The sequence below is a fragment of the Hevea brasiliensis genome, chromosome 14, assembly GCF_030052815.1.
Source record: "Hevea brasiliensis isolate MT/VB/25A 57/8 chromosome 14, ASM3005281v1, whole genome shotgun sequence".
NCBI lineage: Eukaryota > Viridiplantae > Streptophyta > Magnoliopsida > Malpighiales > Euphorbiaceae > Hevea > Hevea brasiliensis.
Window position 1 is genome coordinate 5,338,248 of NC_079506.1, and position 16,450 is coordinate 5,354,697.

At 32.8% G+C, this 16,450-nt stretch overlaps 1 protein-coding gene and 1 long non-coding RNA gene across 3 annotated transcripts; both read right to left on the bottom strand.

Annotated features, from left to right (window-relative positions):
• Positions 1-2,128: 2,128 nt before the first annotated feature.
• LOC131172631 (uncharacterized) lies at positions 2,129-2,877 on the bottom strand. Its single transcript, XR_009143206.1, has 2 exons — positions 2,816-2,877; positions 2,129-2,695 (listed from the first exon to the last, which is right to left on the bottom strand). It is a non-coding gene; the product is annotated as an uncharacterized LOC131172631 (long non-coding RNA).
• A 544-nt stretch (positions 2,878-3,421) lies between these two features.
• LOC110652918 (putative disease resistance protein RGA1) lies at positions 3,422-8,859 on the bottom strand. Of its 2 annotated transcripts, XR_009143205.1 has the most exons (3): positions 5,214-5,509; positions 4,994-5,131; positions 3,422-4,739 (listed from the first exon to the last, which is right to left on the bottom strand). XR_009143205.1 is itself a non-coding variant. In XM_058133958.1 (2 exons), the coding sequence occupies exons 1-2, from the start codon at positions 8,599-8,601 to the stop codon at positions 5,094-5,096; spliced, it is 3,282 nt and encodes a 1,093-aa protein (XP_057989941.1). In that variant the 5' UTR covers positions 8,602-8,859; the 3' UTR covers positions 3,422-5,093. The 2 variants fall into 2 exon arrangements, 1 of the variants encoding a protein (XP_057989941.1); XM_058133958.1 differs by having other exon boundaries at positions 3,422-5,131; positions 5,358-8,859.
• Positions 8,860-16,450: the final 7,591 nt, after the last annotated feature.

Here is a 16,450-nt window from a genome sequence, read left to right on the forward strand (position 1 = left end):
GACACATAAATGAGTTCAAACACTTAAAAACACCTTTCTGATAATGAAAGATCTCATAAACGTTAAAAAGATATAGTGCCATTAGAAAATTCTCATCCCCTTTTCTATTTCTTCTACCATGTATAAATAAAAATTAATTATAAAATTTTCATTTTTTCATGCATAATTTTAATTAAAATCTTAAAATTTTATTATAAAATTATAAAATTAAATTAAAAATATACATAAAATTTTTTACTTTAAAATTAGAAGTACAGCTAATGATTTAAATTATTTTATTTTGACACTTTTTTCCCAATGGGACAAAAAAAAAAGACTTTAGACTCGCTGGAGTGGGAATCTTAATAATTACATGAGAATATGCCATGCAATTAAGTCTAGTGACGCAACAAAAGGAAGTCGGTGGGCTCTATCTGCCATCTTTTTATGAAATCGTCTTTACCAAAAATACCCTTACTCATTTATATTATTTATAATTATATTTTTTTATTATTTAAAATTTCAATTTAAAATTAAAAGAAATTTAAAATTTTTAATCAATACTATTTATAATTAACTTTATTATAATTTAAAATGAAAATTTTATAATAAATAATTAACTAATATAAAGAATATAATGTTCCCTATATTGTTAATTAGCTTCCTAGGTTTTTCGTTAAAAAGTAAATTATACAAATAAGAAATATAGAACTTCGTAGCTCAATATTATTATGGAAAATAAATTGAAATTGGCAATTTTTTAAGAACAATACTAAAAGCAAATAAATAAAAAGATAAAAAATTATCAAATTTGTCATTCACAAATAATAGGTTAAAAATTTAATTCTTTTCTCTTTTTAAATTCTGATTCTTTGTTATGATTGTGAGGTTAAAAGAGCATATTTGATCTGCAGATGTGGGAAAAATATAGAGGATTCTCGTATAATTTTTCATTGCGTTCTTAGCTATGCAAATTATATAATTATAATATGTACATAAATTTAAGGTACACAAAAAATTACACATTTAATATAAAAAAAATAAAAATGTAAAATTTATATGATTTGATTATAAAGTTTACACTCACAAGCAAAGTTAAAAAGAAAAATATTTCATTATGATAAGAGAGAACAAGTTACAATCGATTAAAACTCTCTAATTGAATGGGTTAGGTTTAATTCAGATGGGAGTGTTGTTAACCATCTTGGGGCGGCAGGAGGTCTTCTTCGTGATTATCTTGGGAATTAGATTTCTGGTTTTACTTGTAACCTTGGTTTCTTTGATGTCTTTGAAGCTGAAATTAGGGGCATCTATCAGGGTATCCGTTTAACTTGGGATATTGGCTTTAAACAAGTGATAGTAGAGGTTGATAACTCAACCACTTGTCAAGCTGTTCGAAGTTCTTCGATTTCTTTGAACAATCATGGCCCTATTATAAATTCTATTCGCTACTTACATCAGTGAAATTGGAAGTTTGAGTTCCATCATGCTCGTAGATAGGCTAATGCTTGTGCAAATTTCCTTTCTAAACTGACTCATGTTTTTCCTATTGATATAACTCCCCTTTCTAGTCCGATACTTGGTCTTCTTCCACTTCTACAAGGGGATTGTTCGGGTGCTTCGTTCTCTCATCTAGTGTCTACTTAATTTATTTAATTTTGAGTAGAATCATAATTAAGCTCATAAAAAACATATTCAAATTTCAAACCAAATCATAACACAAAACACAAAGTGATCAGGACAAACATTAGATTGATTTAATTGAAATATTTCAAAACTGAATAACTTGAATTTTATTATAAAAAAATTGAAAGAACCAAATTACAAGAAAAATCAAACCAAATTGAATTATATAAAAAACTAAAATAATTTTATTTAGTTAATCAATTTTAATAAATTTTTCGACTCGAATTTATGCTTATTGGGGACGGGAAACGGAATCATGGGGACGGAATCCAAGTTTGGGACGTGAGCAAGTTAGGTCCAATACTAAGCAGTGTTTTGTTTGCATCCTTCCGAAAGTGAATCAAAATGAAAGACTCTTGAAGATTGCAATGTGGCAAAGACAAACAAATTACGACACCAACGGATTTGAAGGCTTTGCAGAGTGTTAATATGCTGAATTATATTCACAATTTAACTCATGTCATTCAAACCCACAACTCAATTTATATGCACATAACAAAGATTCGTAGAGATACAAGACACCCATGCATCTTCCAGTGTAAATCTGTCAGCCATCATGAAAAGTCTTTATGTAGCAAAATGCTTAAAGAAATACGTTATCAAGATACTAGTCAGAAGCCACCCAATTCCTTCTTATAAATATGGATTGCCTAGATTCTTGGGTGGGAATATGGATTGGCCTGTGGAGCGGCTGGTTCACTAGCCAATGAACATGTTGCTGAATTAAAATGTTGGTCTTTAGCTCTTTGCAGTATTTACAGCTAATCCACTTTTCAAAGAAATTACATGTATTAATAATTAATACATGTAATTAACCGTCTGATCCATTTAGCTCTTCGCTAACTAAACCGCCATTCGCAAGGTCATGTGATATTTACCATTGTCTATTCTGAAGCCTTTTTATCACAACAGCAGACCATTCCTTCACAGCTGAGTCAAAAGCGGCCTATTCTGAAAGAAGAACTGCGGTATTCATGGCATCTACTGTCCCCACTGCTCCTTCTCTAAGACATTTGGCATCCATCTTATTCTGAAAGAAGAACCAGGGAATTCATGGCGTCCTCTATCCTCAAAAGCGCTCCATTATATAACACTGATATCAACTTATAAAAAATGCAGGAGAGACCAAATTAGAAAAATGTTTTTATACCTTTCAAAAATCACAATGAGACCTTGGGGATTGATTGCTTTGATCTCAAAACTTGCTTAAAATTAGGTCCTCATCTTATGACTTGCATATTGTGTAGCCTGCAAGGATGAACACATGGAACATATTACAATTAAATTCCGAAAAATCCTGTCAGGATAGAATAAAGATATATTAAAGAGCTGACTACTCTAGAAAATTATACAAAACGATTCACATCTATTGGTCCAAAAAAGATTGCAAATGCTTGCTGCTTCTGAAAATGCAAAATTGATATCCAAATGTATTGAATGCAAAATCCTTCCAGCAGTGGAACTAGAACAAAGTAGGCAGTTGATTTACTTATTGGATGGAGAGAAATATATCTTGTAGAAGCAGCTGATGATCTGTTTCATCTGAATTTTACCTTAGCTTTGTTAGTACGTATACATTGAAAAAAAAAAAAAAAATAGGCAAACACATCCCAGCATCAAAAAAAAATAATGTTGAGTTAAGAATTAATTCAGTAATGAAATTGGAGGGAGTGCTCGCCAATAAAGTTAAATTTAAATTTTTTTGCCTCCAAAGAGTTAAAATTTCATCCCTTTGTCATACTGGAAGAAAGAACTATAATGAAGATTTATAATCTTTATTAGGAAGCTTCAACTTCGAAATTGCTTCTTCCTGTACACAATTAAAAAGAAATACAATACAACAAAAAATCGCAAATTGCTCTCAAGTGCTAATACAAGTAACGTGAGATATTAGAAATATGTTTCTGAAAAATAAAATTTTCAGTAGAATCTTTTTCAAAATCACTAGATGTTCAAGAGCAGCAAGAGGCTTAAACTGGTGAGAGATTAAAGTCTTTTAAACTAGAATTTAGTGATAGAATAACATATTATTTCTTTTGAAGTGCTGATACACAGATCATCAAAAGAATAATGGAGGTGAAGAAAGGTAGAAGCCAATTTCTTGCAAGCACTCCAATTCATTACTTTAAAAGAGAATAAATTTGTCCAGGTGATACCTTGTCAATTGAAGGCAATAGATAATTCCAGCAACGAACCTAGCAATATGCTCCATTATCCAATGGACAGTGAAAAGTTAGTAGAAGCATTCTTTATGCACTTCATCATCAATTGAGAACCAATGCACACTCTACTGTCTGTAGCTTCACAAAGGAGCTGAGATGCAGCAGTACAAGTAGAAGACCAATTGCCAGAAATTAAAGACAAAGAATCTCACATCTATTAGAAATTTTGATTGCTTCTGAAAATGAAAAATTGATTCCAAATGTCTGTTCCAAAGTTGTTTGTATAAACTTCCTTCCAGCCCTACATATAGTACAGAGACGAACTTGTTGACCATTTGAATGATAAAAGCGAAGACAGTACAAAGCGGGCAGTTGATTTACTTACCAAATAAAGCCCTGCATACATCTTGTAGAAATAGCAGATGATCCTTTTCATCTGAATTTAACCTTACCTTTATTATTACATACAACCAGAAAAGAACTAAACAAATAAATCCCAGTGTGTCAAATTATAAAAAAAAAAAAAAAAACAACTTTTGACCAAAAAAAGAAAAAAAAAAACCTGTTAGATTTAAACTACAATTCCATGTATTTAATTGGTGAAATTGACATAAACATAGAAATTCCCCTTAATCCCAGACTGTTAATAAAATAAAATAGATTTACAGTTTAAAAATATCACAATATCTATTAACCTATTTGTATAAGTAAACAAACAAAACGAAATGAATCCTTAGGCTAATTAAGGCATAACAAGAAATAACTTTGACAAGTGACAAATCTTCTATCATAGTAGCTGTGTGTATTTCTTGTTCAATGGCTCAGAGTTGCAATTCACTGTTTCTCTTTTGAGCAAAGATGTGGGAGTTTCACCAAATTGCAGCACCAAGAGATTGAACCTTTGCTGTACACCTAGATGCAAAAGGTATAATAAAATTAGAGACTATTTGCTAAAAGATTTTCCAATAGGTTGTGAAATCACATGAAACCTACAGAAGCATAAGCTTAGACATATAAGAAGATGAACTGGAAGTTACATATAATGCACTCATTTTCCAGTGTAATGCACTCTGTTAAGCTCCCTTTATAACCTAATGCTTAGATGGTTAAGGGAAGAAACCAATTGATATTTGCTGTGTGCCTTTCTAAAATTCTGAAACTTATACCTTTCTAAAATTCTGAAGTAGAAAGAGGTTTGCTGTGTGCAAGAGCAACATATAATTCTGGTGTTGGAACTGGCAATATGTTCTATCATCCCATGGATAGTCAAAGCTTAGTAAAATCATCCTTCCACAGTTGTATCTCTGCATATAGAATCATAACACAAGTCCTAAACTTGGAGAGATAAAATGAAGACAGAACAGAGCAAGTAATGGATCAACTTACCAGATAGAGACAGGTATTTATTGTAGAAGAAGTGGATGATATTTTTTATACGACACTGTAGAATACTTTGGCCTGCCCTAATGATTTTTTGAAGCTAATTTAAAATTCAAAGAAAAAAAAGGGCTGAAGGTAGAAAGTACAAACCCGTGGAAGCAGAGGAGCCTCCTTCTTCTTCCAATAAATAGAGGCCATGCTGTTGAAAATCATGCCGATCTATATTAATATTTGGGATGTGAGAAATTTTGGGCCAATCTGCAGCCATATCGTGTCCGCATCTTTCAGACAAATGGGGGCAACCATCAATCCTCAACTTCAGTAAAGTGCTGATTTGACGCATTCCTTTTGGTAGCGATTCCAATTTGGGGCAGTATGAGATCTCTAGATATCTAAGTGATGTGAGGTTGCCCATCCAGTCAGGCAAAGCTGTCAAATTAGAACAACCGAAGATTGTGAGACGCTGCAGGGTGGTAACATATTGAAGCTCCCTCGGTAGAGACACCAGACTTGATAGATCAGAAACAGTAAGATTCTCAAGGGAGATGAGATTCTGCATCCACTCTCCAGGTAGAGATGATAGATCCTCAATGTGTTGTAACTGCAAAGACTTTAATTTGGAAAATGGAGCAGCAACTGAAGAAGAGGTTGATGGTAATGTGGAAGCCGTTGCAGTCATTATCTTCATCTTCAATGTCTGATGCAATGGTCTTATGTTGGCATTTGAAAGATACAGCTCCATGTCCAGAGATGGAAATGTTGGCATCAAAGTCAGGTTAGGGCAATTCCAAATGGCTAATTCAGAAAGACAAGGAAATTGAGGCACTAGCTCAGCGTCCCTACATATTCTCCACCACCCTTTCAGATTAGGGCAGTCAAAGAGTTGAAGAATCTTTAGGGATGGGAAGAATGTTGTTGATGCAGATGAAAAAGAGGAAGATTCTGCCATCTCATCCGATATATAATTCAGTGAATTGAAAACTTCAAGTCTGAGAAATTTCAGAGAAGGGAGACGATCCAATGGTGGTAGATGCTCGCATTTTGGACATATTAATATACTAATATCGACAAGATTTGTGATGGAAGAAAGCCAATTTGAAAACCTCACACCTCCGTACCCATGAACATGCAATTGTTTCAAGTTAGGGTGAGGGTGTAGGTTATCCAACAACAACTCACAATTTCCACTATCACTATCTCCCGTGCCATCCCAATAGAAATAGAAAGACAAATCCAAGGAGTGAAGGTGTTTCTTTTCCTTGAGATTTGGTTGGTTGGACTCCAACGCAGGGCTTTTGACATTTCCTAGTGCTTCAATGGAAATTCCACCACTAAGCTGGTTTAAGCTATTCAATTCGTTCAATGTGGAACGTCTCCTTCCTCGATCCCTTCCCACAATAAAAGTAGACAACCTTTGCAGACTTGTTAATCTCCCTAATCCCAATGGCATGTATTTAAGATCAAAACATCCATCAATTATAAGTTGCCTAAGACAAATTAATTTTCTTACGTCTTTGGGTAATTCTTTGAGAGAATGACAATTTCTGAGCATTAGAGATTGTAGATTATACAAACTACAAATACTTTTGGGAAGTGATTCGACATTATAATTTTCTGAGATGTCAAGATACCTCAAGCGCTTCAACTTTCCAATTGAATCTGGCAATTCATTGATATCCCCCCAACGTACACTCAATGCACATAAACTTCTACAATTTGAAATAATACCATCTAAATTTATATCTAACTCACGAGAAAAAAACAGTGTCCTCAACCCCTTATTTTTGAACTTTCTCAAGCATTCTTCGGAAGGCAATCCCTCAAAATACACATGTTGGACTCTATCAGGAATATCTGTAGTAGTATCATTTACTACAAAACAACTATCCCCTGCTATTGATTGTGCAAGGTCATGGATGAGGTCATGCATTTTATAACAATACTCATCCTTTTGAAAAAATGACCTAAATAATAATTCATTGAAGTATCCATCGCCAATCTCCTCTAAACTTTCATTTCCACTTTGACTCCCACATTGAACATAACCTTGTGCCATCCATAAATAAATTAACCTCTTCTTATCAAACTCATAATCTTTAGAAAAAAATGCACAATATGCAAAACATTGCTTTAAATGATATGGTAAGTGATCATAACTCAATTTCAAAACTGGGCCAATATCACAATCATCCTCAAACGACTTCCATATCTTATTTTCCAAGACAAACAACCATTCATTGATTTCTCTACTTTTTAGTTGCATTATACCTCCTAAAGCTCTAATTGCAAGTGGAACTCCTTTGCACTTCTTTGCAATTTTTTTCCCTATTTCTATTAAATTTGGATTCACTCTACTTGTTCCCTCTCTAAATACTAGCTTCTCAAATAAATCCCATGACTGATCTTCTGTTATACCCCCTAATTCATATGGAGAGTCTACATCCATAGCTAAAGCAATTCCCATGCTACGAGTAGTTACTAAAATCTTACTTCCTATTGCACCAACCATCAAATATTTTCTCAATTGACCCCAAATTCTATAATCTACATTCCACACATCATCCAACACCAACAAGTATTTTTTTCCTTCTAAATGTTGTCTAAGACGGATTTGCAACTGTTCCAAAGGCCAGTTGAGCACTTCATCACTAGTTGCACTTTTAAGGATCATTTTTACTAGCATTTGAACATTTGACTCCTCGGAAATACATACCCATATTTTCAAATCAAAACAATTCACCACTTTCTCATCATTAAACACTAATTGGGCAAGGGCAGTCTTTCCTAAGCCACCAAAACCAACAATTGCAACTATAGAAACATTGCTTTGATTGTTTGGACTCAACAATGATTCTATGATTTTTTCCTTATCAGCTTCTCTTCCTATGAATTCTGATTTCAATACAAAGGAGTCTGTCTCTCTCCAATTATTCATAACTTGCATATTAGCTACACCTTGGTTGCTAGCTATAAAGCCGAAGGTAGAGATATCTTTAGCGACATCATCTAACCTCTTTTTGATATCTTTGATTCTATGACCCATCTTAAAACGAAATGCAATTTGATTTGAGGAAGAAAAGAAGTCGCATACCTTCCTCACCATTCTTCCCTGACCTTCAACCTTTCTTCGCAAACCTTCAGTTGCCATGTCATCCAGCAAGTCATCTGCATCATAGACAACATCTTGAAGTCTCTTTATCCAGCTCTTCACTGCATGACTGTTCGCCTGCTTCTTCTCAGCATCTAGAAGTACAGCTTTAATAGTGGAGAAAGTATTTTCAAGCCTACAAAGATCATTTTTGACACCATATATCAATCCTATTTCTTGGAAGGCAGATGATGCCAGCTTTGTTAATAAGTTTTGTGCAATGCCGAATGGGATGTGTTCAGCCATACTTTGCAAGATAAAGACCGAAAGTGTAAAGAAAGGTTTTTGCAAGAGAAATAAGAGTTAGTATGCGCAGAAAGGGGAAGAAAAACGAAAGGTTCTGTTTAAGAGATACTGAGATTCATAATCAGTGGAGCAAGATATATAGAAATGAATGTGGACTTCATGGAACAGCTAAAATACTGGGTTTAATGAGGTACTGCAAAGCGTGTGGATCCCATGAAGAAAAATCTAATACACACTGAATTATTTGAGGAAGAAGAAAAGAAATGTTAGAAACAAGAAATGTAGATAAGTCAAGGGCAATAGTATTATTTGAGTTTTCACAAGAGGAAATTCCCCTTCAACTTCTTGGAATTGTGGACTCCACTGCCACTGAGTTTCTCATCAGCTTCCAAAATGTCATTATTCAAGTTTAGGAAATCTTCATTACAATTCCTTACGCGCATAAGACCAAACTATTCAATGGAGCCACTGAGTTTCTCATCAGCTTCCAAAATGTCACTATTCAAGTTTAGGAAATCTTCATTACAATTCCTTACGCGCATAAGACCAAACTATTCAATGGAATAGATAGATTATTTTATCTATATGGTATCAGAGTCTATAGTACTTTAAACTTTACATTCTAGATGTTCATATTTTAAATTTCACATAATATTATTTCGGTATTTTATATATTTTAATATATACAAGTAATTAATATAATTAAAATTTAATATTTATAATTGTGATGTATACATTTTGAGCAACTGATGTTAAATAAAAAAGTTGCTCATGATTTAAAAAATCTAAGATCTAATACATTAAAAAGTCCATAAATTGTTTTCTAAAAAGTTCATAGAAGTTGGCCTATTATCACTAAAAATTTTGGGTGGCTGTAAATAAGTCAAGGTCAATAGTATTATCTGATTTTCCCTAAAGGAAAAATCCTTACCAACTTCTTGGAATTGTGAACTCCACTGAATTTCTCATTATTCAAGTTTAGGAAATCATCACTACAATTCCTTATATAAATTTTGAACTGTTTTCTGTGAATATTGTGAAAGGGTTGACGTTGGTTTCAATATGCAAAAATAAATAGCAATTTAATTTTGATTACATAAAATTTAAAACCTAGAAATTTTATAGCAATATATATGCTTTATGATTTTTGGATCCCTAAATATATAAGACCAATTTCTTCCAAACTTAGGCTTGGATCTGATAACTCAATATACCCTTGTGCCATCCAAAGATATAGCAATTTTTGAAGAGGAATTTCATAATCTTTTGGAAAGACTGAGCAGTAAGCAAAAGCAATGTTTTAGACAGGTTATCATAACTCAATGTAAGAGTTGACGCAAATTGAGAAAGTTAAGGAAAGCTAGTGGATTTGTGATAGATGAAGCGGTCCATATTTAATCAGCCAATGTATATAAGGTCTGGAATAGAGCATTATTTTTTCTGAACACTTTTGTTTTAAATCATTATATAGATTTCTAATCAAAATTTCTAATCAATTATCAATTAATGTTTAATCCTTAACAATTGGTAAAAGAGCCAATAAATATTAAAATAATTAACGATTACTAGAATAGCTGGTATTATCGAACAGATCAAAAAACATAAGGTAGAAGCAATCAATACAATAAATTAAAGATACAGAGTAACGAATATGCGAAAATATGTCCCCTTTGCCTTATACAGAAGCCACAAAGCTAATATAAAAGATACATTGATAAGAAATTAAATCACTTGACAACCATGAACACATTTAATAGGAGCCTTAGTCTCATGTGATGAACGTATACATAGACCAAATAATGTAATTATCACGATACAAGGATTAATAAATTAATAATAATGACAACGAATACTCATGAATTTAAAAGTAATTAATCCTTTATATAATTTAAATACTTTATATTTATAAATTTAATAATGACTGTAATTTATATAAAAAATTTCAATTGTATCGTTAAATGATTAAAAATTCTATTATTAATTTATGTGAGCTAAACTTTTCAATTCTTTTAACCCTTTATTTTAAAAACCAAAATTTTATAAGAATTCAATTCAATTGATTGATTTTTTTTTTTCATTAATTCTCATGTTTGGATTAAAAAAATTAATTCTTTTTAATTTAAAATTTTCTTATAATATAAAAGAATAAAAATCAAATATGATTGTGTGAGAATTCAATTGAATTATTTTTTTACAAATGATTTATTTCAAAGGAAACATAGAAAAATTAATGGCAGTTTTTATAATTTTAAAAATATTTTTATTACCAATATATTTTTTTACGTTAATTAATAATATATATTTTTTTAGCATATATATTAATAATAAAAAAAAGTTGATATTACTTATATGTTTTTACTTTTTCTCTCATTTTTTATTATTTTTTCTCATTTTCTTTCCATATTATTCTCTCCCACTCAATTGTAATCGTAATTAATTATTATTTTATTATTATACAAATTTCTTGTAAGGCAAGTTTTTCGTTAAAAATTAAATTATACAAATTAGAAATATTCAACTTTGTAGCTCTTCAATGAAAAAATAAAAAAATAAAATATTTTTATTTAATATAAATATAATTGATCGAATAATATTTAATGAACTACATAATAAAAAAATAATTTTATCTTAAAAAATTTGAATTTGAAGCTTTTCATTTAAATTTGTATTAAAGTCAATTATATTAAAAAATATTTTTATCTTCAATGTCTACTGATGATCTCTTATCTCTGTTTATTGGGAAGTTCCTCTCTCTTTGTCCATCTATTCCAATTTCCATTCTTTACAGCACCATTGTTCTGTTTTTATTAAATTTTAGATTTTTTTTTTAAATTGCAAAGTAATAAATAAAAGAAGGTAAAGGTCCTATCCACTTCCTTTAATAATAAAAATAGGAAAAAAAAAAGTACTTGGTAATCAATTTTCTTTTTCATGATTCTAGACCACCAAGTCAAAATTGTTGAGCTCCTTCTTACCTCTGCTTTTATTTTTATTTTTATTATATTTAATATTATTTTTAATTATTTTAATAATAAATATATTTATAAATTATTTTTTATTAAATATATTAATTATTTATAAACACTTTAATTATTTAAAATTTAAAATGTATATAAATTTAAATTAATTTTTAAGTACATAATATTTATGAGCTATTTTTTATAAGTTAAATGAAATATACTCTTAATTGTTTTTTTTTTTTTGCATTTCATATTAGTTTAATTAAACTTAGCATAATTCTGTTATAATTATTTGTTTTAGATGAAATAATCCTTCAACATGTATTTTGTATTGATGATAAATTTTATTTAAAACAAGATATAAATACATAAATTTTATTATTTATTATATATATAAATTTCATTATAAAAACATTAAAATTAAAAATAAAAATTCCCCCATAATGTTGATATGTTTAAAGAGGTTAAAAATGATTAATTAAGAAAGGAAAAACATGAAATCATAGAAATGATGGTGGGGAATAATAAGAAAGTGAATTATTATGCATGGCCAGTTAAAAAAGGAGAGGTGTAAAGCAGCAAAGTGAAAGAATATACATATATGAGTTGCACTAGACTTTTTGAGTAGAATAATAATTACGCCCATAAAAAATATATTCAAATTTCTAACCAAATCATAATAAAAAACACAAAGTGATCATTAGATTAATTTAATTAAAATATTTCAAAAACTGAATAACTTGACTTTTATTATAAAAAAATTTGAAAGAACCAAATTACGAGTAAAATCACACTATATTGAATTAAATAAAAAATTAAAATAATTTTATTTAGTTAATCAATTTTAATAAAATTTTCGACTCGATTTTATGCTTATCGGGGATGGGAAACGGAATCATGGGGACGAAAGTCCAAGCTTGGGATGTGAGCAAATTCGGTCCAATACTAAGCAGTGTTTTATTTGCATCTTTCCGAAAGTGAATCAAAATCAAAGACTCTTAAAGATTGCAGTGTGGCAAAGACAACAAATTACGACACCAACGGATTTCAAGGCTTTGCAGAGCGTTAATGTGCTGAATTATATTCACAATTTAACTCATATCATTCAAACCCACAACTCAATTTATATGCACACAACAAAGATTCATAAATCACCATTTTAGAATTAAAAATTCTATAGGTAGCTGAGCTGCTGGGGACTACAATGGCAGCCACCATGCACAGCGGAAATTGAAGCCCTCAAAAAAATCCTTCAAAGCTTCGATTTTCTTCCCTCTTGGTCAGCGAAAATGCAGCTAGGAGAGGTTTATTCAGCGTCTAAGGAGGCAAAGAAGTGGCTGGCTGGTTGTCGGAGAAACCAGAGGTATGCTTGGCAGCCGCAATTCCCTACTCTCAGTTCAATTGTTTCTCACTTCTACGCTGCCTAGAAAAACTTCATCAGGACGATTTGAGGTGGGTTTGGTGACTAGCTAGGATTGGCTAGATTCTTGGCTGAAGAATATGGATTTGGTCGGTGGCGGGCTGGTTCACTAGCCAATGAACAAGTTGCTGAATTAAAATGTTGGTCTATAGCTCTTTGCAGTATTTACAACTAATCCACTTTTCAAAGAAATTACATGTATTAACAATTAATACATGTAATGAACCGTATCCATTTAGCTCTTCGCTAGCTACATGGGGCAAGGCTCCTTCATTTTCATGTAACTTCAGCAAGAGTAGCAAGTGATGAAATTTTAAGAATTCAGGGGCAACCATTTCCCATGCTAGTCCAAAAATGCTTTCAATAGTTCCTGGAAGGAGGAGACGTGAAAAATTAGAAAAAAAAGCAGGAAATTCACTTCCATAACAACGTAAACTAGACTACTCCCACTTGCATGATGTTACTCACTGGAGATTTCTTTTAATCAGAGGAATCTGAACAATGCTGTGAGGCTGGCCATTCAGTCTGCTAAAGACATCAAAGTATGACTGCTTTCAAATCGAGACACTGCAGAGTGGTAATGAGCTGAAGCCCTTCTGGGATTTTGGTGTGGCATTGGCACTTCCAATGTCATTACTTCATTAATCCAGTGATCTTTTTTACTTTTAACCACTATAAGTTAAAACAAGCTCTGAAATGCCTCTATCATGGTAGCTGTGCATATTCCTAGTTCAATGATCACAAATTCTCATACCAATTGGTTAAGTCTTAGTTTAACCAGTTGGAGCTCGAAACTGAATGTTTGCTCCAAGACTGATGCATAAGGTAATATGACTTCAGAAACTATTTGCTAAACATTTCCAAATAGTTCATGGAAGCACATCTTGCAGCCTGTAAAAACATAAGATCAGGCATATAAGAACATGAAGTGGAAAGTACATAAGGAGGGAGATAAATTTTGGATTCTTTTACCATCAGATTTCTATAATCAGTTTCCTGCTTTCTCATTGGTATTTTTCCAGATGTGAAATAGCTCAGGACTTCTAATGGATGCGCACTAATGATGACACTTGTGAAAAGAACAAGAAAAGAGGAGCTGTGAAAAGAACACTTGTGAAAAGGACACTTGTGAAAAAATCTGACTATTTCCACTCATTGAAAAGCTAAATCAATGGATGTATATATACCTGTAGAAACAGATAAGGGTTATGTAGAAAGAGTTAAGGATTCTTCCTCCCAGCACAACCAACGCAGCTTCTTCCAAAAGTGCAGTGAATTTGTAAGTATCACCGGCAGTTGAAGAGAAACAAGACACCCACGCATCTTCCAGTGTAAATCTGTCAGCCATCATGAAAAGTCTTTAAGTAGCAAAATGCTTAAAGAAATACGTTATCAAGAAACTAGTCAGAAGCCACCCAATTCCTTCTTATAAATATGGATTGCCTAGATTCTTGGGTGGAGAATATGGCTTGGCCTGTGGAGCGGCTGGTTCACTAGCCGATGAACATGTTGCTGAATTAAAATGTTGGTCTTTAGCTCTCTGCGGTATTTACAACTAATCCACTTTTCAAAGAAATTACGTGTATTAATAATTAATACATGTAATTAAACGTCTGATCCATTTAGTTCTTCGCTAGCTAAACCACCATTTGCAAGGTCATGTGATATTTACCATTGCCTATTCTGAAGCCTTTTTGTCACGACAGCAGACCATTCCTTCACAGCTGAGTCAAAAGCTGCCTATTCTGAAAGAAGAACTGGGGTATTCATGGCATCCACTGTCCCCACTGCTCCTTCTCTAAGACATTTGGCATCCATCTTATTCTGAAAGAAGAACCAGGGAATTCATGGCGTCCTCTATTCTCAAAAGCGCTCCATTATATGGCACTGATATCAACTTATAAAAAATGCAGGAGAGACCAAATTAGAAAAATGTTTTTATACCTTTCAAAAATCACAGTGAGACCTTGGGGATTGATTGCTTTGATCTCAAAACTTGCTTAACATTGGGTCCTCATCTTATGACTTGCATATTGTGTAGCCTGCAAGGATTAACACATGGAACATATTACAATTAAATTCCGAAAAATCCTGTTAGGATAGAATAAAGATAACTCCGCCTAAGTAGTTTACGCTTAGCCGGTCCCAAGCCCGGATAAAGGAGGAGGGTTGCGGTAGGTGACAACCAGCGTAAAAATTTTCGTCACACCCTATGATATGGATTCAAATGATATAAACGTTGGGGCGTCCTCTACTAACGACGCGCTACATTGGAGCCCGGGTGTAGTGAGAAATATGCAAGGATGTAGGGCGTTCACCGAAAGCGACGCGCCATACCGGCACCCGGGTGTGGTGTTAAGTGAGCAAGGGTTCCCACATCATGGACGGGTGTGGGTAAAGAAGTTAGTCCATAGGACAGATAGTAGAATAAATAGTGGAACAGAACACAAGATAGACATAGAAAACAATAGAAGATATCATAGAAGGAGACCAATTAGGAAGGAGCAGGATAGGAGGAGGATCAGGGTTGGTACTTGGAATGTTGGATCACTTACAGGAAAATTAATGGAGCTTGTGGATACCTTGGAAAGGAGAAGGGTGAATATTGCTTGCATTCAGGAGACTAAATGGGTAGGAGAGAAAAGTAAGGAAGTGGGTAATTCAGGGTACAAACTGTGGTTTACCGGAAAGGAGAGAAACAAGAACGGAGTGGGCATAATCATAGACAGGACATTGAAAGACGCAGTAATAGCTGTGAAAAGAGTAGGAGATAGAATTATACTAGTAAAGCTAGTACTAGAAGGAGCAACAATAAATATAGTTAGTGCTTATGCCCCACAAATAGGACTAGACAGTGAGAGTAAACAAAGGTTTTGGGAAGATATAGATGATTTAATGCAAAGCATACCGAATGAAGAGAATGTTTTCATTGGTGGAGATTTGAATGGACATGTAGGAAGTGATAGGCAAGTTTATGAGAATGTTCATGGAGGTTTTGGTTTTGGCAGTCGAAATGAGGAGGGAAAAAGCATCATGGATTTTGCTACGGCATACGACCTAATACTAGCAAATACCTACTATATAAAAAGAGAGTCACATTTAGTGACTTTCAAAAGTGGGCAATATGGAAGCCAAATCGACTTCCTCTTAACCAGGAAGACAAATAGAGCTCCATGCAAGGATTGCAAGGTCATTCCAGGAGAGGCTTTAACAAGTCAACATCGGCTGGTGGTCTTGGATGTCAAGTTTAGGAACAATTCAAGTAAGGTCAGAAGAAATAGTGTAGCTCGAACAAAGTGGTGGGAGTTCAAAGGAGTAAAGCAAGTGAAGTTCAAAAATGAGCTTCTCGAGTCCGAAGTATGGAAGCTGGATATGGAGGCCAATGATATGTGGATACAGATGGCATCAAAGATTAGAGAAGTAGCTAAAAAAGTACTTGGAGAGTCTAAAGGACATGGACCACCATCAA